Here is a 27,853-nt window from a genome sequence, read left to right as displayed (position 1 = left end):
CTTAAGGCGGTTTTGGGACAACCAGGCTGGACGACGGACGCTGGAGCTAGGCTATATATACACAGCAAATATATTGGGTGAGCCCAGTCCATGAACCCGCTTATAGACCCTGTGGTACTTAAATAGCCACATCAGCGTAGCCTTTTTCTCCGCAATTAATTTACAATTTTTATTAGCAAGCAAATCCGATAAACTCAGGTTTGCCATATCTGGGTTTGACCACTTGTCGTTGAAGTGATGGAGGCGAAAAGAAAGAGAAGATTAAGGTGACGTTTGTTAAGAGGGTTTCGAAATGGAGAATTGAAATAAATTTCGTAATTATTGTTTAGATTACTAGTATCAAAATTAGGATTTTGAAATCATATTTAAAAATTTGGAATTCTCCAATTCTCTAGCAATCTGGAGGGTTTTGAACAAAGTCTGATTCCTACCTGATTTATCAAAAACTAGGAATGACAATTAGGACATCCATCACGTGGGGGGCTAATGCGGCGGGGGGAAATCTTTTTGCCCGGTTTAGAAACGGGGACCACCCCGTCACCCATTAAAAAAATTAGTTTGTAATTATATATAATATACATATTATAATTATAATTATATATTTTATTATAATATTAATAAAATTATATAATATATTTATATTTATATTTATAATTACTATATACATTAATTAAATATAATTATAATTATATAAACTATATTATAAATATCTTAATATTATACTAATAATTATTATATAATATATAATTATAATTATAATATATGTGTATGTAATAATATATTATAATTATAATTATATTTAATATATAGTATACATTATAATTATATATTATATATTATATAATTATAATTATAATTATATATATTTATATTTATATTATAATATTAGTATAATTATATTTAATTATATATGTAATATTTAATTTAATAAGTTGCAAACTTGTAATAATGATATTATTGGTTGTATGTATTATATAATGTATATTAGTATATATAATATAATTGATATTATCTATTATACTAATAATTATATATATTTACTAATAAAATAATTAATTAGCTGTACTAAATTTACTAATACATTTAATTAGTGAAAATTTCTTATATCCCATTTCGAAAGAACCAACGAATCAAACATCAATTATAGTAATGATACACATTTATAGTACTGAACCAAACAAATGTATTGGAATGACTGATTTTATTTCAAATCCATAATGAATGATTCCAAATCCGAATTTGATTCCATGATGCAAACCAAACGCCACCTAAGGAGGACTGAATTTGTGGTGGTGGTGGAAGGGTGGGTAGGGTAACCGGAGCTTTGCCGGCTAGGCCTGAGAGGAGATAGAGTGGCGAATAACTTGGGAAGAATTTGGTTCGTGTGGAGATCACAATTAGAAGCCAGAATGAGGTACGGTAGGGTGGTGCCACATCACATCATTCGGCTGTGTCAGAGATCGGTTTTGTGTATTGACCTTCGAAAAGTCCACCCTTCAAAGTTCAAATGGCTTCCTGTAAGATTGGGAAATAGTGTTTGGATAGTAAAAATATTTCAAATAATATTTCACTTGCATCATAAATACATTTTTCAATCCATCTTTTTATATTTTTAATTATCTTTTTATCTCACATACATCACATCACAAAAAAGTGCTACAGTAATTATTTCAAATAATACTCTATCCAAACAATGGATTAATACAAAAGCTAATACAAAAAGATTAATACGAAATTGGATTAATACAAAAAGTTCGGTGACTTCTACGAAATTGGATTAATACAAAAGCTAGTACTTATTTGTTATTATTTTTTATAACTCAACTCTCGAACAAGATTATTTCCTCCTTATGAAAACTCTCAAACCTCGCAAAATTTCAAATTTATTTTTGCTCCCTCTTGAGAACAAGATTCAAACTTATTCAAAAATGATTTAAGAAGTGATACAGGTAAAAGCGATCATTTTAGTGATAGCACGAGCAGAGACGGATAACATATTGGATCCTTGATGGTGTTGAAATTCTAATGGAACACAAGGACCACTTTTTTTTTTTTTTTTTTTTTGGCAGCTTGGCTCCCTAGCGGAAAAGGTATACATAGGTTTTTTTTGCAGACACAATAAATGTTAATCTACACCTACTTCTACTCTATACTAAAAGGAATGAGTGAATTCAATGGGGTGAATGGGAAATCAGAGTGGACTGAACCGCCACCAAACCAGACGAATGCAAAGTATACATAGGTTTTTTTTTTCCGGACACAATAAATATTATTTTACACTAAAGGGAAGGGATAAACTCAAAGGGGTGAATGGAGAATCGGAGAGTACTAAATCGTCACCAAATCAGACGAATGCCTTTGCATCCAATAAAATTTTTAAGAAATCCTAGATTAAAATGCAAACCAAATGAATTCGATCCCTTGACTTATACCAAAGAGAGTTTTAAAACCCTCCTAATGACCAACTATTCCTGAAGTATTGAGATGGGTAGTCTAGGCGAAAAGTTGGGATCCGCTTTGATAGCGATGGACAGCGAGCCCTCTCTCATTCTCCCTGCGTCAAGAGTTACCTCCTCTTTTCACGTGGCTAATAGACACCATAAGGTCTACTAGTGGGATTTTGCACCGGCTTCATCCAAGTTTTTGCCATACGGAAATTAGTTGAAAGCTGCAATTCTTTAATCGGCAGAGCGAGCTCTTTTTTTATGAAAAGACGAAATTATCCTTGAGTAAGGAGATCTGTAGGTGCTCAAATTTCTTTGTTATCCCGCCCTTAGTAGGATGTTCATCGGCCACTAAACGGTTCGGTTTTTTTAACAAGATCAATATTCAATCACCGTCTAAAGTCTAAACTTTTATTTGGATATTGGTAGTTGGATTTCGCCCGAAGAATCGGTATTTCGGTAAAATATGCGAAGGTTTAGATTGGTTTTCTAATAGAGATTAGTTAAGTATATTTGATGTGTAATTAACAATATAAAAGTTATTAATATGTTAATTAATACCTTTTTAAGGTCACATATTTGTTTATAAGTATAAATTATAACTTATAACATTTTGACTAATACATTAATATATTAATATGTAATATGATATATTAGTAGGCATGAAATATATAAAATATTTAATTAAAATATAAAATTAGACAATTTGATCACTAATTGAGAATTCGAGAATCGAATTTCAATATCCATTCCCAAAATTTTTTTTATCAAAATTTAAGGTTGGATCTTATTCAATTTTCTCGAATTCCGTTTTACCGACATCCGATCTCCGATCTAAATTAGATCCGCCAGTTATTCTATTTATTTTCCGAAGTGTGAACATCTATCCCTCAGTTAATCACTTACCCATGGTTTGAGGGTTTGGGGATGGGGCGGATGAGCGAAATTGGAGTACTATTCATGACACTGCGTTGTCCAAATTTCTCCCTGTTGCCAATTAACTTTTTCATGCACTGGGGTTGGATTTCATTAAAGGAAACAAGATAATATTTTGTCTCGTCCAATGAAGTGCTATAATGGGATAGGAATTTACTTTAGCAATATCAACGGTCCTATTTATATTCAGGTTGGAAATATTTCTGATGAACTTGTGATCAGATTCATCAAAAGTTTTCAAACCTATTGAATAGAATTTTGAGACGTATCAAAATGAGATGATGGTGTTCTAGTGACCCGTTTTCTTGGCCTCCTGACCTGTATATGTATTGTCTTCCCAATGAGATTTTGCATGCCACTGTAATTTTTGGTTCATATACTAGCATACGGCTTTGAGTAAAATGGCCAGTATTTGTGTGTGTGTGTTTTTTTTAAGGTACTATACGTGTTGTTATTAATTGACATGTTCTGAGTTACAATGCAGTTAAACAATGATCACCATACGACTGAATCCATCATTGGAGTCTTACTAATTCACTTGCAGAATGTTTGAAAACATACAGACACTGATCATTCAGAAAGATTGATCAGATTTTTCAGCCTTCACCAAATTTTATTGAGAATAAGACGGCACCAGCAATTCTTTGAGGTACAATTCTTTGACTTGTGACGTTTCGTGTCCATCCTTGCCCACTGAATACTAATACACTCGAGAGATTTCCTCTCTATGCTTGAGTCATCTTGTGCAGGGGGGGAGTTAAAAATATGTGGTTTGGCAATTTTTTATATAACTTCCCGTAGTTTCAAAAGCTATACATAAGTCCTCATAATTTGGACTAAGGTATCAAAGTGACAGAAAGAATTCTTTGTAACGGAATCCAAGGAAATATCGAGAATATCTTTGTTTAAAAACTAAGGGCCTATCTGGCAAATAAATTTTTGGCAAAGTTTGTCTGCTACAAGTTTTTTAACAATTTTAATTACAGTAAACTATATATTTCAAAATATCCAAAAATTTACATCCAAAAAACTCATTTGTCATACGAGGCCTAAAATAGTTGAAGTGACCAAAATATATAAACGTAATATGTATGACATTTTAACGCCTTATGATTTTGTATTTTACTATATAATCCCTTTATCGTTTATTGCTTTACCACATAACTCCTTATGATTTTTAAAATATATACATAACCCCCTGTAGTTAATTAATAATTTTCAACTTTAAAGAGGAGCACTTTTGACATTTTAGTTGATTCCATTGTGAAATGCAAATTCCGTCACTTTAACGCTGTAGTTTAAATTATGAGGAGGTTATATATAGTTTTTCAAATCACAAAAGGGTTATGCAAAAAAATGCTAACCACAGGGGAATAAAGTATATTTTACCCAAAAATAAATTTTAGTGAAGGTGAACTTAGCATGTTAAATTATATAGATCATAAAACTATCAAAACGATATAGTATAACCATAAATATACAAACACTGTACCATTGTTCTTGAAGTGTCTTCATATTCAAATATTCTAATACTATTTTATAACTTTGTAATTTTCAAAATTTTGAAATAATTCCCTAAAAAAACCTTTTGAAATAACTAATCTAGAATTTTTTTTAATTTTAATGGAGAAAAAATATATTATCAAGAATTTCTAATTTGGTTTAAAAATAAAGTTGAATCTTTATTGCTTGATTTTGATCGAGTGTGAGAGATTAAATAATTTATTTATTTGTTTTCAAGTGGGTTGACTTGTAGGGAAAAAAAAGTAACAAATAAAGAAGCACATCGGATAAATATTTTGTTAGGAAGTAATGCAGATTATTCTAAAAGAGTGGGGGCAAAGTTTAAATTTAGGGCAAATTACATTTTAGCCTCCTGTGATTTTCGCAAAAACCACATAACCCCCCATGATTCAAAAAGCTATACATAAACTCCCTGTGATTTGGGTTGAACTGTCAAATAGACGGAAAACATGAATCGTGACGATTCGTGGGCAAAACGCGCTGATTGTACTGATAGCAGTCAGAAACATTCCCATATTACCCCTAAAAACATTTCCATATTACCCCTAAAAGCTTCTTCTTTTTTGCGGGCTTGATATTGAATCCTCATGTTTGCAATTCTGGGAGAGTTTGTTCTGAGCTTGAGACCCCCGGCCCCGGTGATGACGGACTCACCAAAATTGTTGCCACCGGAGGACTTTGAATAATCATATTCTGGGAGAGTTTTTATTGTTAGATTACTGTCAGTTTGCAATTCTGGGAGAGTTTTTATTGTTGCCGCCGGAAGTCCTCATATTACTCCTACTCCCCGAGCATTATTACTCCTACTCCTAAGAATGTCATCCTTGGCCACTTTGACGGACAAAGACCGGTACTCACTTCCCTTCAGCCTACAACTTGGCTCATAATCCCCTTCTTCTCTCTCCTTGCTGATGTTGCTGCGGGGTGGCTTATTAGTCATAATTGGAGGGAGATCGAGTATTTCAGAAACTTCAATGCTGAAACCCCCGAGCTTAGCAGCCGAACAAGGCTCACTAACATTTTTTATCAATTCTGGTTGGTTCAAGAGAGCCTTGTTTTCGACTGATTTGCACAGACAAGAAGCTGACCCTGAGACCATGCCCTGGACAGTTGTTTCGGCAGGGGTGCCGCGGGTAGAGCAAAATTCAAAATGCTCAAGTGCATCACTGATTTATTAAAGTCTGAAGCCCGATAGTTTCTGTTCAAAATACTCAAGTGCATCTTATATGCTAAACTGATGTAAAAAAACTTACCAGATGCAACAATAGCTTTCATGAAACTCTTTCACTGCTGCTTTTTGATCTTCAATGGTAAATCTACGGTTTTAATTTTGTGGGTTAAATTTTCTCTCCTTCATTCGGGGTCATGTTTTTTCTCTCTCTTTCTCACGACAAAGACCAGAACAAGGGAGAATCTGACTTCATCTGCTTCCTTTTTGTATTTATATTAGGGTAATTTGGACATTTTGCCCAGGAATCGTCATGATTCGTGCTTTCCGTCTATTTGACAGTTCAACCCAAACCACAGGGAGTTTATGTATAGCTTTTTGAATCATGGGGGGGTTATGTGGCTTTTGCGAAAACCACAGGAGGTTAAAATGTAATTTGCCCTTAAATTTACATATGTAATTAATAGATTTTAGCCCCCCCCCCCCAAAACAACTGTAGCTCCATCTCTCGTGTCCTATTTTAAATGCCTCCTAGGTGGTTGATCCAAGATGAATCAATTAAGAAAGTTGGTGCAAGTTTAATACATTTGATACAGTGTAACTCCTCCTTTCCTTCTTGCAAATTGCTATCGTTTGGTCATGTAACTCTGCTTGGGCGTGGAAAGAGGATGAACCACATCCAGCTGCCCTTTTAAACTATTTTGTTAACTTCTGTGAAACTCCTGTGGCTGTGGCTGTGACTGCGTTCTTATTCTAGTTTGTCTGCTAGAAATAACCCATATTATCGATGCAGAAAGCTGCCAAGAGAGAAGCATAAACCAGAAAACACAATATATGCTCTTATGCCCTCGCGGAAAAGCTCATACGACTGTAAACTAAATAGGTACCTAGACCCGAAACTGACAAAGGTGGGCAAGCAGAGAATACGTAAGAATAAAATATACAAAAGGAATCGATACAAAAATTCATAAATTTGAATAAAAATGTTTCCACGGTTAAGATCAATTTGGTGTCTTTTTTTTTTTTTTAAACAAATGTGCACTTCCAAAAGCTTTTCGTGTATAAAGGAGCTGGAATGATGTCAAAGTTGATGTTTTTAACTTTTACGGCGGAAGACAGATGGTATGAAATAGTTGTCGGTTCCAATTAAAGCTCTAGAGGTTAAACCTGTCTGTAACTCAATAAATATTTCAGTGAAAATGTTACCTTCCACTGGAAGGAACTTTTCTCAGGTTGGAGACTGCCGTTCAGTTTTTCTGGAATAAAGATATCAATGAGAATTTCTTTCATATAGCCCTTAACATCTACACAGCTCCTCCGAAACAAAGTTGTTGGTCATCTAGTGCAGACTGCAGAGTAATCCACATTACTGATTAACATGATTCAAGTGATCTATTATATGAGAAAAAAGTTGATCCACACATTTTATAAACAAACAACCCCAAGACGAGAAAGCAGTCTAAGTTTAGGGATATTGATGCATAAACTTCGCACTTGAATGGAAGCTAAACAAAGATATGATTTCAAATTTAGTCTGCTTCTGAATGATATCGAAGCAACACCTAAGAATTCAGCAAAGCATAGTGACAACCCTTCATCAGGGACTTGCCTACATCATGACAAAATATGCAAGAAAACTGATATAGCCTTCATGCTAAAATTGAGCTACGTACACAACATGGAAACGTGAGAAGTCCAATAGTACTTCTGCAAATTGATTTCAAGGGCTAATAGTGGAAGTAGCAGCTGGAGGAGGTGGGAAAACTGGACTTGGAAAGTATGGAACAGTTGGAATTCCGGGTTGGATCACCGGGCTTGGGAAGTATGGAACGATTGGATTTCCGGGTTGGATTACTGGGCTTGGAAAGTATGGAACGATTGGATTTCCTGGTGCAGGAATAACTGGACTTGGAACGTATGGAATAGGGGGAATTCCGGGTGGGATCACTGGAGTTGGAAAGTATGGAACAATTGGATTTCCTGGTGAAGTCACTGGATTTGGATAGTATGGAAGTATTGGATTTCCGGGCTGGGAAGTGACGGTTCTGGCATGGGACGGACCATGTTCTGTCAAACCCCCTCCCATTAATTTTGGAAAGGGAAATTTTGATCTTCGGGGTGAATCTGAACCTGGAGATGGTGATAACAGAAGGCGACGGTGTGTCAAAGCTTGGCCGTTGCCAGCAACAGATCCAACAATGAGAAGGAAGATCACCAACAACTTGTGGTAAGAAGCCATTCTTGGTTAAGAAATTGATGATCAACGAGTTTTCAAATTCAAATTTGTGCTATTGGAAGTAGTAGTATCAGTTGCGATTAACACTACAACTTGGATGGTATTTTGAAGACCTGGTGGTCTATGCTGCATTTATATGGGTAGGGTAGCAAGGCATGTGAAAGTGGAACCATATGATATGAGGCAAAAAGTCAGAGCAGCGGGGTTTGAAATCAAAGCTGTGCTATTAAAAGTTGCAGTGGGGACTGCGGGACGGATCTACCTTGCAATGGTTATGGTGTTGGGAGGGAACTATGCAAGAAAATGCCTCTTGGCATGAACGGTGATTATATGGCCACAGTAGCAACTTGTAAAGCGTAGCGCCCTTAAGAGGTCTGCATGGGTTGGCCTGCTAATCGGGTCAATTGCGTTACTAGGTCAAAAACGGAGAGTGAATCAGTAGTTGCTGTAATAATGCCTAAAATACTTTGAAAGTTGAGAGCTCAAGACAGCAAATGACTCTCAAAAGGATAGGATCTAAACATCGCAAAAGCATTAGCTCACAAGACTGCGAATAAAATTCATCGACAGTGAAAATGTCTCAATTCCGATGAGCATCCCAACTTCTGCAATAGTTTAAGAATCCCCTCAATTCTCATTGACTGAGTAATGTACTCAGGAAATTTCAGATTTCGAATTAAGTGATGCGAAATGTGGGCTCTGCTACCGTTGTGGACATTTATAACCTGTTGTCTCCTTTAGAAATAATTCTCTTTTTTCTTTTTTCGTTAAATAGTCTTCTGCTTTCTTAATATTTATGGAATGTGAACATTGCATGTTCTAGTGGGCTCGATGCCGAAATCATTTGATACCAATCATCTTAATGTTGTTGTTTCCTTCCACTGGTCATCCAGTTTTTGTTTGCTATGTAGCAAAGCACAGAAAATGTCTTATTGCCTACACGCTCAGGCATGTTGCTGTCGATAAGCACATTTTAAGTGACAATGCACTGTCGTTAAATCTTGATTTCGTGAATTCCACAAGCCAAACAACCAGAAAATGGGAATAATATAGGATTCAGAATCCTTTATTACTAAAACTTACACCCTTATGCAAAGGTAATCCATTCAGCAACTGAAACCATAATAAACATGACGAGAAACATCCAATAAACAACAGTCTACTTATTGTTATTGAAGCACATACAGTCCAGGACTCGCTTCATCATTCTGAAACTTGTGCCAGGCAAAGTGGCATAGTTCTCCTGCTACAAGCTGAGCAAGCAACAGGCACACAAGATAACGTTAAAATGGGACTTTCAAGGGCTGGTACTGCTGCTGGTGGTAGTAGCTGCAGGTGGTAGCAATGGACTTGGAAAGAATGGAGTAATTGGAATTCCGGGGAAGGGAGGGCTAGGGAGCGGAAAAGTTGGTGGTAGTGGGACAGTTGGTGTTGGGAGGAGTGGTGAAACCGGGTAAGTTGGAATTTTTGGAAAACCTGGTGCATTTGGAACTGGTAGTAATAGAAGGCGACGGGATGAAAATGCTTCATTGTAGCCGGGGAACCAGACAACAATGAGAAACATGAACACGAACAACTTGCAAGACGCCATTGCTGGTTGAAAAATGGTGGTATTCTTTTGCTAATCTAAGTAGTAGTGAATATGTTAGCAACTTGGATTGGGTGATGGCATTGGCTTTGCCCTGTGATGCCCTTATATAGGCATAGTTGCCAGGCAATGATCGAACCAGATATGCTTCACAAATTGAATTCTTCCTCGTGCTTTGATGAAATGCCGTCAATGTGGTTGTTTGCTGAACTATGAATGAAGAAGTAACATGGTATTCGATTTAATACAGGGAAGCATAAAAATGTGTTCAGATACAAAAAAGATAGCAACGGGGAAGCCAGGAAAGAGATCTTCATGAAGACGACTCCATCTGCAATTAGTTGTCCTGCTGCCTCACGGGTTGACGTTTATTTCATCTCTGTCCTGATAGCCTTTTCTTTTTTCTTTTTTTTCTTTTTGTAATTGGTTAGGACAATGGGGGGCATATATTTTCTGTTCCTGGGAGTGAAGGGGATGATCCATCATGCACAACCATCATGCAAACCTTCATTCTATATTATCATGCAACCAAACAAAAGGGTCAATACGTTTGAGCGGTAGGATACAACAAAATTTCATCATCCACTCTAGTTCATTAATATCCCATAATCCGCAAAGATTTGTTATAGGCTTTAAATCATACTAACGTAACTTATTAACACCATATTTTAACTCATTCATATCAAGGAGTAACGTTGTATATAAAATAAAATTGAAACCTGTGAGGCCTCATCCATCCCCATCCTTTGGCACTCTTTTAGGCACAGCAGTTAAGGGATGTAGAAACTCATCTGCAAATTGCAACCCTTTATAGGTAGGGAAATCATTCAACTTGAGGCGGTGACAACACGGCTTGATTTTGGTCAAAATTTATGTGATAGACCGGATTGTGCCTTCAATTGGCCTCTAAAGTTGAAGGTTCAACCGCACAGTATGTCCTCCCAAACCCGTAAACTCAATAACATCTTGAATTACGTACAAAAACAATTGAGTAACTAACTTATTTTACATGAGTTGCCAGCCACTAAACAAAGCATAAGATGTAATTTTGGGAGTTGGATGGAGGTTCAAACCTTTTTTTTTTTTATATTAGATGACAACAGTTAGTTTAACCTAGAGGTGGCAATTTGTCCCAAGTCCCAATGGGTTACCCATGCCCATGGGGACTTTGGGCGGGATGGGTATTGGATTTTGATATTGGATTTAAAATGGGACAAATCCCAATTGTACCCATTAATTGATGGGAATACTTGGGAAATACTTGGGGTACCCATTGGGCTCAAATAACAAGGGCTCTGTTTGGTTTAACTATTTTTGGGGGGTATTTTTGAAATATTTTATTATAGCAGTGTATATGAAAAATTTTTACTATAAAATTTTTTTGAAATATTTGATATACTAATATGGATGGGATGTTTTTTGAGTTATTGTATATTACTGTAACATTGTATTTGAAAAACTTATTTTTTGAAAAAATAGCCAATCCAAACGGAGTCTTAGATTCAAAAATTATCTTTAACAATTTTTATAGTCATACTAGAGAATATAATCTAGTAGTTTTCCTAGTCATTATCCACAAGAATTTTCAACATTTCAGTCAATTTAGACCTGTCATCTTTGGACAATGATGAGAATAAATATTCAATACCTTAAGTACCTTGGCCATCTTGATATATGTTGGAATATGACTGTATATCTATTTTTTCCTTTATTTGTTAATCCAATTTTTGATGGGAATCCTGAGTATAAAGCACTTGCATGTTTATTTAATAAAATTTAAAAAAATTTAATAAATCAAAAATATTAAAATTATATAAAAAATAAAAATGAATTAAAGGAAAAAAATATGTAGAAAATAGATTTGGGTATTGGGCGGGATCAATCTAAACCCATCCCAAAGTGATCCCGCCCAACTTAGTCCCAAAATACATATGGGTAAGATTGGGCCCAAACCCATATGACCCGGTTCCATCACAAACCCAAGCAAATCCCGCCCATCCCGCCCATTTTGCCACTTCTAGTTTAACCTATTTCTACTCTACTCTAACCTACAATTGGGAAAGGCCCAACAAATCTTAGATAAATCAATAGGATTGAACTACCATCGAATCAGACGGATTTAAACTTATTTGAGTTAGTGCAGTTGTTTAGTTTAGATGTCGGTATAGCACTAAAAGTTACATGAAAATATTGACTGAAATCTAGAAAAAGAAAAGATTGATGTTAGGGGCGGTTCGTCTTGTGAAGTATTTTAAAGCTACAAAATGAATTTAATGCATTAAAGTACAATTTAAATGCTGCTCTACCCCAATTAAATGTAAGGGACTAATTTCACTTTGTAACACCGAACTTATTCTATTTTTTCACTTTGCATCATAAACTTTAATTTTAGACACTTTGCATCTTAAAATTTTAAATTTCTCTCAATTGATTTCAATTACTGCTACTATTAACAAGATAAAAAACGGTGTAAATAGATGACAATGCATCATTTTATTTTAATTGCAATCTCTTTACTCCTTTTGAACATTTTTAGTATATTATCATTGATTTGTATGGTTGTATATTTCGTTAATTTTGCTCACAATATTATTGATTGACTCAAATAAAATAAAATAAAAAACTTAAGAGTTGAGGGTGTAAACTGTAAGGTGTTTAAAATATTAGAAAATAAAAAAGTGATATAAGTTTAAGAGTTGCAAAGTAGAATTAGCTTGGTGCATTGAAATCGTTCGGCCGTCACCGACAATAATTAAATCGGGCCCAATTTAACAACGTTTGTCGCACACGACACAGTCTCAAGTCTCAACAACCGAAATGGAATGTATGCAGGTAGTCATAACAGATTGGAATCTTTGCAGGAAGTAATTGAACGCAAGCAAGCAATCGAATGCAAACAGGTTTTGGCTTGAAATTTGACAAGTTAGAAGAAACTTGATCATTAATTAAGAAGCAAGATTTTACATATATTAACTAGTATTTTTAACCCATCTATACAGAATTTTTTTTAATAGTAGAGAATTTGTCCAAGAATGAATAATTCAAGAAAAAATATCAATAAATTAAAAAATTAATATATTCTAAGTGTTCAATTATCGTATGAATTTTTAAGAAGTTGCATATATTCTGTCATAATATTCATCAAATAAGACAGAGATCGAAAAAATTGACAAATATTCTTTTGGATGATCATAAAAAATAATTTTACAAAAATTATATGCCTAGAAGTACATGGTTGTATTCCGTTACTATATTATAATAGATGCAAAAATCTATTTTCTCATGAACAAATCTTTAGTTTTCAACAACTTTAATAAATTAACCATTGTAACAATTAAAATTACATTAAGTAAGTTACTACATATGAATAAAAAAAGAATAATTGAAATTTATTAAGGAATATAAAAGTTGTTAGAAGAGAGGAAAACTGAAAACATCATTAATTAGAGAAGAGTTGGATACAAAAATAGATAAAACCCAAGTATCCAAAGGTCAATTATGCATGCTGCATAGGAGATAGAAAATGTTTAATTGATTCATGTATACATAGATTTCCATAATCTCAATTTCAAAATGATATTGCTAATTATAGGTTTTTTTTTTTTAACAACCATACAGTCGATTCAAATACTAGATTCATAGCTCAACATTCATGGAGGCCATGATTTTCTGCCCTTTTTTTTGGGATAGATTTAGAAAGGAGCGGAAAGAATGGGTAATGCTCCAAGAAGAGGTTTGAGAACATGGTTCAAAGACGCGGTCGCGATCATGTCTCGGATCGTTCCACACCGGTTTCGATATATTGGTCACCGCGAAACGTAAATTTTTGAAATATTTAATATTTTTAAAATTGTAAAAAAAAATATGATAAACAAAAATAATAAAAATTCAAGTTGATTCGAGGCGATTCGATCGTTTCTATCTGTCTCCGAAACGTCTCGGCCGAGTTTTCTGTAATTCGACCGATTTCTCGACAATCCATTATCTCGAAGTCATTTCATCCCGATATCGAAACGGAACCATGTAACTGAGAAAGTATTCTGAAAGGAAAATGCCACATAAAAGGCTAAATATGGAGGTTAAGAATTCAAGTCGAGATGGATAATAATCACGTAGACAGAGTACAACCAGGATCATAACAGTCCAATTGCGATGATCACTAGAGAGATAATCAGGGAACATTTAACTAAGGAAATTTTTTTTTAAAAAAAAGGTAGCATTATAACCCAACATTAAAAATACAGCATGTCTTGGAAGCAGTAGAGACGATGACGACAAGGGTAGCTAGTATATATGTAATCCAAGAAAAGGTAGTTTCAGTTTGGCGGACATGAGGTTGAGTCGTAGTTTGATGTGGCTGAGATAGATAGTTAGGGCGAGTTAGGCAGAAAAGGCAAGGTTGGGAGGGTGGCGGGGAATGTGGGAATTGGAAGCGGATTAGCAGGGAACTGAGGCAGTGGGATTGTTGGAATCTGGGGGACTGGGAAAACTATAGGTACAGATGGTGTCTCAGGATCGGTATCATCGCTATCAGGGGCGCTAGGCGCTTCATCAACTGGAACACCTGGTGCTGTTGCCTCCAAAAGATGGCGTGCATCGGCTAGGATTGATGCCATGTTACTACTTAATGCCAGGGTGATCAGCAGGAAAGAAAATGCTAACAATGGAGATCTGATCACTTGGGCTTCCATCTTTCCTGGCGAATTATGGTTACTGTTTTTTTGTCCGAGAGTTGAATGTTGGAGCAAGAAGCTAAGAGGTGGATTTTTATAGATAGGAATGCGGGAAATTGGAGGTGTAATTGGCGGAGTTGGTAGGAAGATTGTCTCTTGTTTGTTCAACCCCTCTTCTCATCTGTCTTTACTCGCTCTTTACTACTAACATGGGAATTAAAGTAGTACCATTTAATGGATTTCCGTTTCCCTTCTTAACATATCTCGTTTAAATCGATTAAGTGCTTGATATATATCTTCTTTCTTTCACTCTTTTAAGTTTATAGCCTGCTTGATTCATTACTTAATGCATTTATCTCTGTGATTCTAATGCTTAGTTTGTGACTAATTAATTAAAGTTAGTAGCAGTAGACCACAGACTAGCCTTCAGTTTGTCCCTCAGCTTGTGGAGTCAATTCTAGATCAGTTTATGAATGCTAATAAACGACGAGCCTAATTTACTGTTCTCGAATTCTCTAGCCAATTCAAAATACCTGTACAACATAACCAAAAATCAAAGTGAGATTGGCCACAGCATAAAAGAGGAACCTCAGGCCTGAAACTTAAGTCCATTTTCAGCTGATAAATTGAGACTGGTTCTGTATTTCCCAAAAGAAACTAACTTTGTTTTAGTATCAGATATGATATGATATGATGCACATAAACTTTTCTGACATTTGACCTACTGGGCACTCAGCGTTATAAACTTCAATGATGACTTCAAAGGAGTCTGATACTTCCCTATATAATCGGCAATAAGCTCGGAATTTTGATAAGTTGAATGGTATGGCTTTGCATTCCACAGGATTATCATTCTTTGCCTGGAATTAATCAACAGCCATGACAGGTTGATGTGAGAACTGAGTTTTGGTTTGTGTAGTGAGGAGTTATTCAACTTCTTTAACATTGACTGCATCTTCATTCATAATATATATATATATCGTTCTTTGTTTGTTTGAAGATCTTGAGTCATCTTTACTTTTAAGTTTTAATGCTATTATTCTTCTGGTTCTTGGAAGTACTGCTTCATTCTATGGTCAATAATTAGGCAAAATGGAGTTATGAGAAACTATTTTTAACTGAGAAGTACGTAAGAAAGTACAAATATGTAATTCCACTGGAAACAAGGAGTGACACTCCGATATGACAACAGCTACAGATGAATGAACCGTGAGATCACGGTATACAACATGACTGGACTCCAACACACATCAAACGCAATGGAAATATCAATTCAGAAGAAAAGTGCTAATGAATAATAATAATAATAAAAACTAGTGTATCCAGCTGGGCTAGAACGGACTTCATGGAGTGGTGGTCTCAGGCTTTTTAGGCACCTCTGGCTTGGGCAAAGTTGGTAGCTCGGGTTTAGGCAATGCTGGAATCTCTGGCTTCGGCACATTTGGCAGCTCAGGTTTTGGCAATTCAGGAATCTCATGCTTTGGAACGGTTGGGAGCTCGGGTTTTGGCAATTCTGGAACCTCATGCTTTGGAACGGTTGGCAGCTCAGGTTTTGGCAATTCTGGAACCTCAGGCTTTGGCACGGTTGGCAGGTCGGGTTTTGGCAATGCTGGAATCTCAGGCTTTGGAACGGTTGGCAGCTCAGGTTTAGGCAGTGTTGGTATCTCAGGCATTGGCAAGGTAGGAATCTCAGGCAACCCTGTATCAAGAAGGCGACGCGCTTCAGCTTGGAAACAGTTGCTGCTCATGGATGATACAGCAACAAGCATGGCGAACACAAGAGATGCACGGTGGAAACCAGCCATCCTTGGAAGGGATTAAGCAAATATTGATGATATAGAAGGTAGATCGAACACACAGGTTGAAGAAAGTGCTTTAGGCTTTTTTGTCTTGTTTGCGAGTGCATGGAAGAATCTATCTGTATTGTGCTTTATATAGATGCGAGAAGTGGAAAGCAGGAAGGTTATTTCGCTTTGGTTGGTGGGGAAGTTGTCTCGTTGTCAGTTAGTTCAACTTCTCAACCATACATACATCTCTGAAAATGTCTTGACGCCTCCAAAGAAAAAACGAATAATAGTGGTTCAACCTACAATGTCTAATTGCTCGCTCATCTGCTAGATTGCTGATTAGTTACGTACGTGTATTCCAAGTATAAGATAATATAACGCATACCAAAATGTCTTTGACGTATCGTTTGATGACAGCTCAGTTCCTCCTCAAGTTTAATAATCAATGGTTCATGCAGGTTGGTGAACCTCACAGAAATGCAGCGCGATCGATGTGTAGCATGCACCTGGAGATTCATCAGCTAATTTTTTGTCAAACGTATTTCCCCTCGTGAATATGGTTTTCTATTCCTTGTTTCGTCTTCATATTTGTTCAAAGAGAGCCTTGCCGTTTTGTCTATTCCTTGTTTAATTACTATGGAAAGTTTCATTGGGGTATTGACAAGTTGAGACATTAATTTTACTTCCGCTACGTAATTTTTTGTGCTAACATGGATGGTATGCGGGGGGAATCATAAGTCAGAGGTCTCAGATTCGAGGCATCCCATCTAAAAATAAAATGAAATAAAGATGGTGCTTTATTGCTTAGATACATACACCCATCAATACCGAATCGGTGCCAATCATTCATGTTTAAATGAATTGCAGTAACAGTCGAAGGATGGTATTGATTTTAAGTGTCAGGGCTCCTTTTTTTTGGGAGTAATCCCATTCCTAAAACTCTTATTACAAAAGTTTATCCGGCTCCCTAAGTTACTTTTTGCTTACTTTCTTTTTTCTTTCAGTTTCATTTTTAGTGGCAAAAAGTTGTGTGGGAAGAAGTTGTTTGTTTTCAATTGGTGAGGAAAAGAGGATCTCAAGAAGTATAAGGTTGCATTCTTGTTTCTCGTTTTCCTTTTACCCTGTCATGACAGCGAGTATCACAAGGCAATTTCTCTATGCCTGATTGGTCTGCACTCCTAACATTCTAGTTACCATATTGTTGCCGGTTTGTGAGTTCATTTGTGAGGTAGATTCAAGTTAACAGTCACCGATGCGAAAATCTTCATAAATGGGATAAACAAATTGTCACCTTAATGATGTGAAATCTCAACGATTACAATTAACATTTTCACAATGTTTGGCTCAAGAAAATGCAAGAAAAAAAAAATTCAGCCACAACAATCTTCATTGATAGGAAAATGAAGCTCAAAACTTCAAGAGATGTCATCACATTTTATTACATCATTCATCATCAACAACAACAACTACAGCTTATAATACTACCGCCACATAGGAGGAGGAAAAGAAAATACAAAAATTGGACATGTACTACAAGATTGGGCTTAGCACCAAAATTCCCGATCCTTAATGGAATATTCACCATCTTCTTTCGACTCACTACCCTTGTAATTAAGGCTCCATTTCTCAAATGTACAGTCAACGAAATCATAGTAGCCCCCGTGAACTGAAAGCTTACCGTTTGCCACCTTTTCTTCTATCCACGGATAAGTGAGCAGGTTCAACAAAGATTGGTTGATAGATACCTAAAAATGGAATACTGATTTCTTTAACATTCAATGACTAAAGTAAATTCATACAACCAAAGAACAAGTAGTTGTTGCAGCCATTTATGCTCAAGGAGGATAACTACACTTGCTGTTCAGAAAACTTGGCAACAAAAGGTTGAATATGCCATATTCATCTTGATGAGGTTAAATACATCTCCATACTGAGATTTCATGAGAATAAAACTTGAATTGGCACGTAGAAACATACTTGAAGGTAATTCCAAAGTACATATTTTCTCATCCTTTCGAGAAGTAACTTGCCAAACTTTCAGTAACGTTTGATGAATAGACAAGTATTGATTACCATTAAACTAAACGTAGAAGCAAAAATCTAGAAGATAAAACCATGAAAAAGCTTGATGGTTAAAAGCAAAGGAACAAAGCCAATCAGAAAGGTAGTCTTTTCTCTATAGTTTGGAGTAAAGCTTTGTGGGTATTCATATTCTCCATAGAAATGCATATTTCAGTTATGTGAAATGCAAACATGGATTTGCTTGAACAAGGTGACACACTAAAAAGTGAAAATATGTGAATAAGAAGTAGCACCTTCTCACAGTGTCTGCACTGCTGATCGAAGTTGAGGTCGGAAGCAGTAGCAGTAGCCTTAGTGCTTAATTTTGCAGGCTTTCCAATTCGTACCCAATTTTCTATGAAGCTACTGAAAGAAAAATATGAGATGAATGAGGAGCTTCTGTCCTCTACTGCAAACTAGACATATTGACACGACAAAGAGTACCTAGAATTTTTGTTATCCTCCATGCTCATCAAGGCTCGAATGCCTCCACAGCAGCTGTGACCAACAACTAATATATTCTCAACCTGCAGAATTTTATAGAAATTTTAGATTAGTAGAAAGAGGAAATAGTATATTTGCATGACTACCTTCTGAGAGATGAAATCTTTAGCTTACTTCAAGAGAATTAACAGAAAATTCAAGGGCAGCATTGGTTTCTGAAGGTCCATTCTGCAGAAGAACAGTAAACACATTGAGAATCTCATGGAATGCAAAGGCTCATCCTCATTTCAATTTAGTCATGCTTCTCAGGCAGAAAGTGCAAGGGGCCCAAAAAAGAAGCAAATGCATCATTTATAAGACCTCATATGGAGGAACCAGATTGGCTACATTTCGGACGATAAATGCTTCTCCTGGTTGAAAACCAAGGATGCTTGAAGGACACACTCGTGAATCTGCACAGGCAATCACCATGAACTATTTCCAAATTTGTCAGTTCATAAGAACCTACTCACTGCTCCTGTAACTAAGCAAATTGTGACAAAATATCATATGAATAAGTACCTTAGGTTTTTGAACCTTGGCAAGACTCTGAAAATGTTCCAAGTTCTCCCTGTCCCACAAAAATATAAAGAAATCCTTATCAAGAGTGCAAAACTTTAATCTGCTAAACAGAGTAGGCAGTAATTATAAAGCTTACAGGTATTTATCCTTTTTGAAAGTTAGGAATCGACGCTTCATCTCTTTGAAAAGTTCAGATTCATTGTCCATTATTTGAACACACTTCTGCTCGTTATTAATGATCTCCTGAGTCAGGCCCTGAGATTCCCTCAAGGCCTTCACTTGCAAAGCTGAATTGCCCCTGTAGATGTAGAAGGAGGACGAAAAAGAAGCCTTTCTCAATCACTACCAACCAATTTACAGCTGGTAATGCAGATAATTCAAGGCAAAAAAAAGACATGCTTATCTCTTGGGATCAATTGTCGAATGTGGCATGTCTTTAATCTTAAAGTGTAGGAATTTCCTATATATGAGAGACCAAGCAAGAAACATTAGAAACTTCTTGGGCTGATTTGGACATGATAGATTCATGAATTTAAGCCCTGAGGTTGAAAATCAGATAGCTTTACAAAGGGAAAGAAGGATACAAGCAATAAATACCGTATCAATAATCAAAACTAATCTTCATGGAAGAAAAAATCTTAGAAAAAAGATTTTGTCAATAATGGAAAACAAGTTAAGGATCAGTTTCCAAATAAGAAAAAAACAAGGGTGGTAAAAACGAAAGTCCTTCTCTTTGCTTTCTTTTGCCACATATTGACAAAGCCAATTAAACGCTAAAACAGAACAAGATCACGATTGCAAATGGCCCACAATCTAATGGCCTAACCTTTACGAAGTTGTTAAATATTCTAAATTTTATGTCCATTTACAAGTTAGATCATGAACCTCTAACAGTCAAAATTAGAAATCACCAACAAGCCACTCGTCAAATGACACTTGCTACAACCTAATTTGGACTAGGATAGGATCTACGACGCAGAGCTCACAAAAATTAGCATCTTGATCGGTTGGTAGCAAGTAGCAACTACAATAAAAAAGAACTAAAAAAATAAGAAAAAGAAAAAACTCATTTAGTCTTAAGCAATTCAAGAGAATAAAAATTGGAACTTTGAAGAGACTTACTTGAAAGCATCCATTAATCTCGGATGGGCCTGCTTAGTTTCCGAGAATCTCAACTGGGAACAAGAAATCTGCTTCACAGATTAGAACAAGACAGCAATCAAAGAAAACGAATGAGGACCATATACTGAACAAATAAAAGATACTCATTTACAAATACTAAATCATTTATGCATTAAATCTCAATATACAGAGGAGAGATAGTGATCTACTTTAATTTTTCTTGGAGAAGTGCTGGGGAAGTTGCTGGAGGAGGAAGTAGCAGTAGTCACAGAGGTGGATTGTGGGACTGGTAGAGCCATTAGATCTAGCTCTTTCAGGGGGCTCAAGGGTCTTCTGGCTCTAGTTCTATATTGGGAAATGAAGGAAATGATAAAGGGAATTCTTTCTTGGTCGCTACAATTTTAGCAAATGTGCAGAAGAATGGGTTTAGATGCGTATTTATGGAGGCACTCATACATTGTGCAGACATGAGAGTCAGTTTGTACTTTGTGTAAAGTTTGTCTGGCGGATCGAAGGACACCTGTTCTCTCCAAGAAAGACGGAGAAATCTATGTTGTTTCTTTTCTTAAGTGACTGCTACACGCCTGCCGCATCTATCCCTGCTTGGTACGTGGTAACTTGGGTTTTCATCCGTCTCTTCATCTTTCATGTTTGTGGCAAACCAGACTGTGCTAGACAAGGTACAAGCTCAGAGGCGTACTGTACAAGTTGTACCTTTCTTACTAATTATAGAAGCCTCTCCTTAGTCAAAGGATACCCCTTTTTCTTTTTCTTTTTTTTTTTTTTTAAACAGATTGATTTGTTTAAATTGCTAGTATTTTATGTTAGGGATAATTTCAGAAATCTCCCTTGAGGTTTCTTATTATTTTACTTGGTTCCCTTGACGTTTTAAAAATTACACTTACCTCCCTTGATTTGACACTTTGATAACCAAACTTTAGAATAGAGTAAAAAATTTAATGAATACCCTAAAATGCCCTTATTTCACAAAGTTCAATTTTTGTTCTTCAAAACAAAAAGAGTGTCAATTTTTTCATGCCAATATTTGTTATTTAATAATCAACTATTACAATAAATCTTTTGCTAAAATAGGATATTTTTCATAGTGCTTTATTAGGAATATAAATTCTTTTTAAGATAGAAAAAAAGTGCTAATTTGTTTCTTTTAAAGTTTATGGACTATTTTTTTAATAAAGTTTATGGACTAGTTTATTGATGGAACTATCATAATTTAGTAGTGATTTTGGGCTATCTGTTTTTAATCATTGTTGACTTATCCTTGATTTTGATACCAAAAAAAAAAAAGAGTTACAAAAAAATTGAATGATATTAAAAATTATCAAAAACATATCACTAGTTTAATTTGAATAGATATTATGGACAACATTGATATTTCTTCTATACTTCTAATGAAATATAAAAGAAATGAATAAGAAAGAAAAATGTAAAAAAATTATAAAATCTATCCTTTGCATAAATATGGTAGCAAGAGAGTTTTATTAAAAATATTAAGGTTAGTATTGTCATTTTAAATGTATAAAGGAGGTAGGTGTAATTTTCAAAACTTTAGGGAAGACAAGTGAAATTATTAAAAACCTCAGGGGAGGTTTCTGCAATTATCCCTTCATGTTAATCACAAGAATCATGATAGGAGTACCTTTACGGGCGGGAGTGGATTTTCCGTTGATTGCTGCCAGGTTCGGTGGATAAGTCCAAGAACGACAGAGAGAACAAATTTGTGGGGCACAGTCCATTCCATCTTATGTGGATTTCCCTTGCTTCCGAACGATGTTTCTCTTGGGCTTTACCTCCTCTTATGGAAATGGAGATACATGTTTCTGAAAATTAACTTATAATAATATAATTAACCAAATTGCTCGGTAGAAAATGAATTTCCTACGCTAAATGAAAAGAAGAAATACGTTTTATAATCTCAAAAGGCAAGGAGAAAAAACTAGTCTTACGTCTGCGCAGCCTCACAAGTCAGGAGGCAAAAAATATTTTGTCTTGTTTGGACAAGTACCTGGCGCAAAGACGAATTTTTTAATGAATGAAGCGGTGAAAAACAGTACTCTGCAATCATCTCGATATCCCTGAGATAATTATTTTTTCAAGGCTCTGAAGGTCCCAAAATTCATCTCATTTTCTTGGTTCAACCTTGTTAGGAGTACTTCACCCCAATTGCTTGAATGTTCCCTTTCACCTCCAACTCAACCATGAACAAAGTAGGCACATCACCATAAATAAAGTCACATTTATGGCGCAAAGATGAAGTTTTGAATGAGTGAGAAGTCAAAACTATTCTGAAGATAATTATAATTTCTAGGTTCCGAAGGTCCTAATTCTCAGCTCATTTTCTTAAATGAGCTTAAATGTTCCCTTTCATCTCCAACATCACTCTAGTTGCTTAATTGTTTCCCCTTCATCTCCAACTAAACCATGAATAAGATAGGCACATCACCATGCTTAGAAATACAAAACCTTCCTTGGCTGCTTTTGTCTCCGGCAATCAACATGGTTCATGATTTTACCCAGAAAGGCATCCTTCTGCAACAGTTTGGGAATAAATGTTTACCACTTTATGACTTCGGAATATGCTCCTTCAGCATGAAACACTGATTGACGTATCAAAAGTTTCAACTTCGTCCCCGATTCTTGAGAACGGATAAAACCTAAGTCGTGGAAAATGCCAACGAGAAGATAGCTATAACCTCTACAGATGGTAGAGTATAAACGAAAGAGAAATTTATGATCAAAATACTCAAGCACAAGGAAAAGACAAGGACCGTCTGAGAAGTTGTACTTGCTAATAAGATCACTGACAAATAATTTACTCAATAAATTGTTGTCAAACAGCAGTAGCAAGCTTGTCACCATGCAGTATTAATCCTATATGGTTCAACAAGTATGCTCCAACCTCCAGATTCCACACGTGCAGTGTTTCCATAGGAAAGAAATATAGCGGCACGTAAGACATGCTATGTAGTTTGCAGCTCAGCAGTAAGAAAATGACAGATTCAACAACAGCTAATAAGAACTCATTTCAATACATGAGAGAAGCAAAAGTAACCATCGAGTTAGCAGATTTCAGATGGCCTATGTCAGGTTTACGATCCAATGCCTTCATGACTATAGCTAGGTGCAGTAGGGGCCTGACAAATTTCACTCTTTGTTTGCCAAAATATGGTTCTCAAATGAAGCAGGGCAAAACATGATGAAAATGAAGCAAAAGAGAGTGGGCCAAGAAAAAGAGGAGAGGAACTCCATTTCCCTTCTCAAATTGGTTTGGTTCTCGCTGCTTCGCTGATAGCTACTGTTTCACAATTTCCTCTACTAAGTTGATTCATGAAAGCAAGAAGAAAATGAAAGTGCAGTTGCAAGAGTAAATCAATCACTGGCATTCATATGAACAGCACAATCAAGTGAAAGAAACTATCTTGTATATGCAAAAATAATTGATATTATACCGCAAAGAAGGTGAAATACCATCTCCATCATACACAACACCAACAGATCCCTGCAAGAAAACACTCAGAGACAACTACAACAATGATAATATGGTGCCATGCCTTTATCATTCAAATAAACAGAAAAAAGACTAGAGAAGTGCATACCAGCAATAGGCAGACATCTAGAAATTTGCAGATAGCAAACCACAGGTTAAAAAGCCCCCCTTAAATCCCTTTGGGCTCTGAAGAATGCGTATTGCAATCTGTTGACCACAAGCCAAATGTAAAGATAGAAAAGAATAAGATTCAGGAAAGCACGTAGTGGAGGAACTTCACCTTATTGCAACATCAACTGTAGAAAAGAGTTTTCATTACAGACAAGGACATTTATCTTCAGCAAAAGAGTGTGTTCGGATAGAGTATTATTTGAAAAGGACAATTTGCAGGATGGGAAGACATTATCAAGTCTATAATAATTTCAGTGATGCATACACAGAAGAGAATTTCATAGCTAGGTAGACGATAATAGAACAAACTACCTTTACCTTTTATCATTACATCCTCTCATTGTTGTGTAGTCCTACGTGACATGCGTCAACCAGAGACCAGAAGCCCTTTGACTGCAAGGTTGAGAATTTTATTCTCTCAAAGGTTTACGAGATATTGTGGGGTCATCTGAAACAGAGAGAGAGTAGGTGCAATATCCATGACAAAAATGAGTTAAGGGGCTTGAGAAATGATTCACAGATCCTTCCATTCCATTTTCACATCTTAATAGCAGAATTCAAGGTGCAAAAGAAAATCAATTAGAACATTTGAAGAACATAACATATTAATATTGCATTTTTGCATATCGAAAACCAAGCACGTAAAATGGCAACTTGCCGAGGCAAAATTTTAAAACTAAATAAAAACGAAAATAGTTCTTAATCATTAAACAGCTCGATTCTGAAGCTGTAAACCGTACCATAAAAAGCATCCTGCTGCTGAATGTACATTCAATTAGACTACACAAGAAAAATAAAGGGAAATGCCCAAGTTGCTCTACATCATTAAGTTCTACAGGCATTAAAAAAACAAAAAAGTAGCTAAAACTACAACAGGATAGATCCAAATTTCACTAAGCAGCCTTGACCTTATCATCACCTACAACGTTGAGTATTGGAAGAGTGCTTAGGAACTCATCCAGACCCTCAAAAAAACCACTCCCCTCAATGATATCCTCCTCCCCACGGCCTGTTCCATTTCCTTGGACCACCCTTGGTGCAGGCTCTTCAACCTCATTATTAAATTCCACATTCAAGTCTAACTTCCCAAAGTCCTTTGCAACTCTCGCAGAATGCCTCCTTCCACTAGTAGCAGCCACTTTCTTACTTGACTCTGCAGAGGGTGCATTAGGCACTTCAACACCCTCTTGAACAACCAAGCCTTCTCGCACATTCTCACTCTCCCCTTTAGGATTCTTCCCCTTGTCAACCTTTGGTGGTCTGCCTCTGCGACCAGGTGTTCCTGTTCCTTTATTTTTGACAACCTTCATTTTCTTCTCGCCTTTTGCTTTCTTCTTCCTCATTTCAGTTCGCCAATCATCATCAGATTCCTCACTTGGATCCGAATATTCCAAAAACACATCCTCATCATCTACATAAACTCTTGGACCTGAACTCTTCTTTTTACTACCCACATTCCCACTCCTCGGTCCCGCAGCATTATTTTTCCCATTATTCACATTCCAATTCCCAGCATTCCCACTGCTTCCCATCCCTTTTGGACAAGTAAACATAGGCGAAAATGGAGTCCATTTTCCACCCTTCCCCCTGTTCCTCTCCAAAATCTCCATGGAAACCCCCAATGGCATTAATCCCCAACAACAAAAGTATGCATCCTGGCCATCAACAATGGGGGGTGGTGATGGAAGCTCCACCCCTTGAAACGCCTTCCTACAATTCTGACATTTCAAGGTACAATCCGCATAAACACTAGGATACTCGTACATATAATAACAATAAGGACATGCTGTCCAGAAACTCAATGCCCCACCATCTGATGATCCATCCTTTCCCCTCTCCTCCTCTCTTCGATTAACGTCACTATTATTACCAACGTCAACATCATCATCAGGAACATTATTGTTATCATTAGTATTACTAGCGTTGCCAATACTACTAGAAAAATCATGGGTTGCATTGTTACCCATCAAATTATCTTTCCTCTGCTGCTGCTCGGGCTGGGGCTGGGGCTGGGGCTGAGGTGGAAGCTGGGCCTGGGGTTGAGGCGGGGGCTGGGGTTGCCTCCCTTGCTCTCTACTCAGATTCTGCTGCGGCAAATTTTGACTGATGGGTTGTCGAGTCAGATTTTGCGGGAGTAAAATCTGACTCCGGGTTGGTTCTCTAACCGTCCCATGTTGGGGCTGGGTGGGCTGCATCACTTGTTCTCGATTGCTCATTGCATGCTGAGGCATCACCTGAAAATTTATCTCAAATGGCTGATAGTTAACTTGTTCCCTAGGGCTGGCCGGATTAAACCCAGGAGGGACAGGACTCATCGGGTTGACTCTGAGGTGAGCCATCAGCTCGCTATCGTACATGTTCTTTCTAGAGGGGTTAGATAATACTTGCCAGGCATTAACCACAAGTGTGAAGGCTTGATCGGCAAAGGGGAGCTTATTCTTCTGCGGGTTTAAAAGAAGTGCGAGCTTCCGGTACTGACCGGCGATGAGCTCGGCGTCGCGGGACTGCTGAGGGGTGAGCTGCAGCACAGAATACCAGTCGTGGAGGTTGTTGATCCGCTTATCTCCGGAGAGGAGGGTGTCGGCGACGGCGATTATTTGGTCCGCGTACAAAAGGGTCGGGTCGGATTCTCTTGCCCGGGCGGCGAATGATTTGCTACCCACGAGGTCACGTCCAGCTAAAAGCTTCTCGGCTATAGATAACCACCGTAGAGCTTCCGCTCTGGTGGTGGCGCTGCTGCTGCTGCTGGTGGCGGCCGTGGTGGTGAAAAATGGAAGCTCCATTTTTATTGTATTTTATTTTTGTTTTTGTTTTGTTTTGTTCTGGGGAAGTGAAGAGCACTACTGATAGACTTCTGCTGAGCATAAAGTGGGTAGTGTGATTTTTCGGGCGGACAAGAAAGTACACGTGTTTTATAAGGAAAGGATTTTAAAATAATTTTCTTGGGTAGGGATAAAGGGGGAGTTTTGTAATTTGATAAGGGTGATCAAATGTGTGTAAAATGTGCTTTAATTGGGGTGTAGATTCTGACAGCGGTAACCGGTACACCCGACATTTAGAATTATTTTTCGAAGTTTTTGTAGAAAATAGATTCAATTGTCATTTTTCTAACATCTATGTTACCAAAATATATTGTAATAAGTTAATATATACAAGATAAAAAAATTTTCTAATATTTTTATAATAAAAAATATATTATAATAATTTGATGTATATAAAATAATCGAAAAATGTGTCTATAAAAAACATAAAAAAATTTTTAAGAAAAATTACAATCCAAACTAACTTAAAGCTCCAAGTCAAAAGTCGGAGGAGGTTTTCATGTTGATTTTGCCACCCACACTTCAGCCTTGTTTGGCTGTTTAACAACACGGATGCAGAGAAATTTTTTTCGTTTTTCTTTTGGTAATGGATAATAAATATCGCTTAAAAACTAGTTTCATACTTCCATCAACGAAGAGAAAAGGGCATAATCATGTCATGTCAATTGGTCGAGATCAAATTGGCAACATGTTTGTTTTTATGCAAGTATGATTTAACAAGTCAGAACTTACAGATTGAGTATATATTTTTTGCCAAGTTAGAATTGATGTTGCATCAATATGTGTCTGTTTGGGTTGTAAGCGTAGTTTA

The 27,853-nt window shown here is 36.5% G+C and overlaps 4 protein-coding genes across 6 annotated transcripts; all 4 read right to left on the bottom strand.

Annotated features, from left to right (window-relative positions):
• Window positions 1-14,266: 14,266 nt before the first annotated feature.
• On the bottom strand, window positions 14,267-14,587 carry LOC113759243 (protein PELPK2-like). Its single transcript, XM_027301810.1, has one exon. The coding sequence runs from the start codon at window positions 14,585-14,587 to the stop codon at window positions 14,267-14,269; it is 321 nt and encodes a 106-aa protein (XP_027157611.1).
• Window positions 14,588-15,720: 1,133 nt separating this feature from the next.
• Window positions 15,721-16,444, bottom strand: LOC113763919 (protein PELPK1-like). Its single transcript, XM_027307914.1, has one exon. The coding sequence runs from the start codon at window positions 16,372-16,374 to the stop codon at window positions 15,913-15,915; it is 462 nt and encodes a 153-aa protein (XP_027163715.1). The 5' UTR covers window positions 16,375-16,444; the 3' UTR covers window positions 15,721-15,912.
• A 1,272-nt stretch (window positions 16,445-17,716) lies between these two features.
• On the bottom strand, window positions 17,717-21,101 carry LOC113761976 (beta carbonic anhydrase 5, chloroplastic). Of its 3 annotated transcripts, XM_027305193.1 has the most exons (10): window positions 20,754-20,784; window positions 20,545-20,612; window positions 19,822-19,882; window positions 19,559-19,720; window positions 19,423-19,471; window positions 19,222-19,335; window positions 19,036-19,089; window positions 18,862-18,944; window positions 18,672-18,783; window positions 17,717-18,101 (listed from the first exon to the last, which is right to left on the bottom strand). In XM_027305193.1, exons 2-10 carry the CDS (start codon window positions 20,552-20,554, stop codon window positions 17,901-17,903), a joined length of 846 nt encoding a protein of 281 aa, XP_027160994.1. In that variant the 5' UTR covers window positions 20,555-20,612; window positions 20,754-20,784; the 3' UTR covers window positions 17,717-17,900. The 3 variants fall into 3 exon arrangements, with proteins under 3 accessions (XP_027160994.1, XP_027160993.1, XP_027160992.1); XM_027305192.1 differs by lacking the exon at window positions 19,822-19,882 and having other exon boundaries at window positions 18,672-18,780; window positions 20,754-21,101; XM_027305191.1 differs by lacking the exon at window positions 19,822-19,882 and having other exon boundaries at window positions 20,754-21,100.
• Window positions 21,102-24,901: 3,800 nt separating this feature from the next.
• Window positions 24,902-27,112, bottom strand: LOC113763361. The gene has a single exon (XM_027307134.1). It carries the CDS (start codon window positions 27,001-27,003, stop codon window positions 25,114-25,116), a length of 1,890 nt encoding a protein of 629 aa, XP_027162935.1. The 5' UTR covers window positions 27,004-27,112; the 3' UTR covers window positions 24,902-25,113.
• Window positions 27,113-27,853: the final 741 nt, after the last annotated feature.

The sequence above is a fragment of the Coffea eugenioides genome, chromosome 2 (genome assembly GCF_003713205.1).
Source record: "Coffea eugenioides isolate CCC68of chromosome 2, Ceug_1.0, whole genome shotgun sequence".
NCBI classification, from domain to species: domain Eukaryota; kingdom Viridiplantae; phylum Streptophyta; class Magnoliopsida; order Gentianales; family Rubiaceae; genus Coffea; species Coffea eugenioides.
Note: the sequence above shows the minus strand (reverse complement) of the source record. Positions and strands in the feature narration are given on the sequence as shown.

Coding starts and splice junctions, on each gene's coding strand:
- LOC113759243 (XM_027301810.1), bottom strand. CDS start 14,587: ATGGAAGCCCAAGTGATCAGATCTCCATTGTTAGCATTTTCTTTCCTG.
- LOC113763919 (XM_027307914.1), bottom strand. CDS start 16,374: ATGGCTGGTTTCCACCGTGCATCTCTTGTGTTCGCCATGCTTGTTGCT.
- LOC113763361 (XM_027307134.1), bottom strand. CDS start 27,003: ATGGAGCTTCCATTTTTCACCACCACGGCCGCCACCAGCAGCAGCAGC.
- LOC113761976 (XM_027305191.1), bottom strand. CDS start 20,843: ATGGCTCTACCAGTCCCACAATCCACCTCTGTGACTACTGCTACTTCC. Junction 18,945..19,035: donor TTTCTGTTAATTCTCTTGAA/GTAAGCTAAAGA, acceptor AAAATTCTGCAG/GTTGAGAATATATTAGTTGT. Junction 18,784..18,861: donor GAGGATAACAAAAATTCTAG/GTACTCTTTGTC, acceptor TTTTTCTTTCAG/TAGCTTCATAGAAAATTGGG.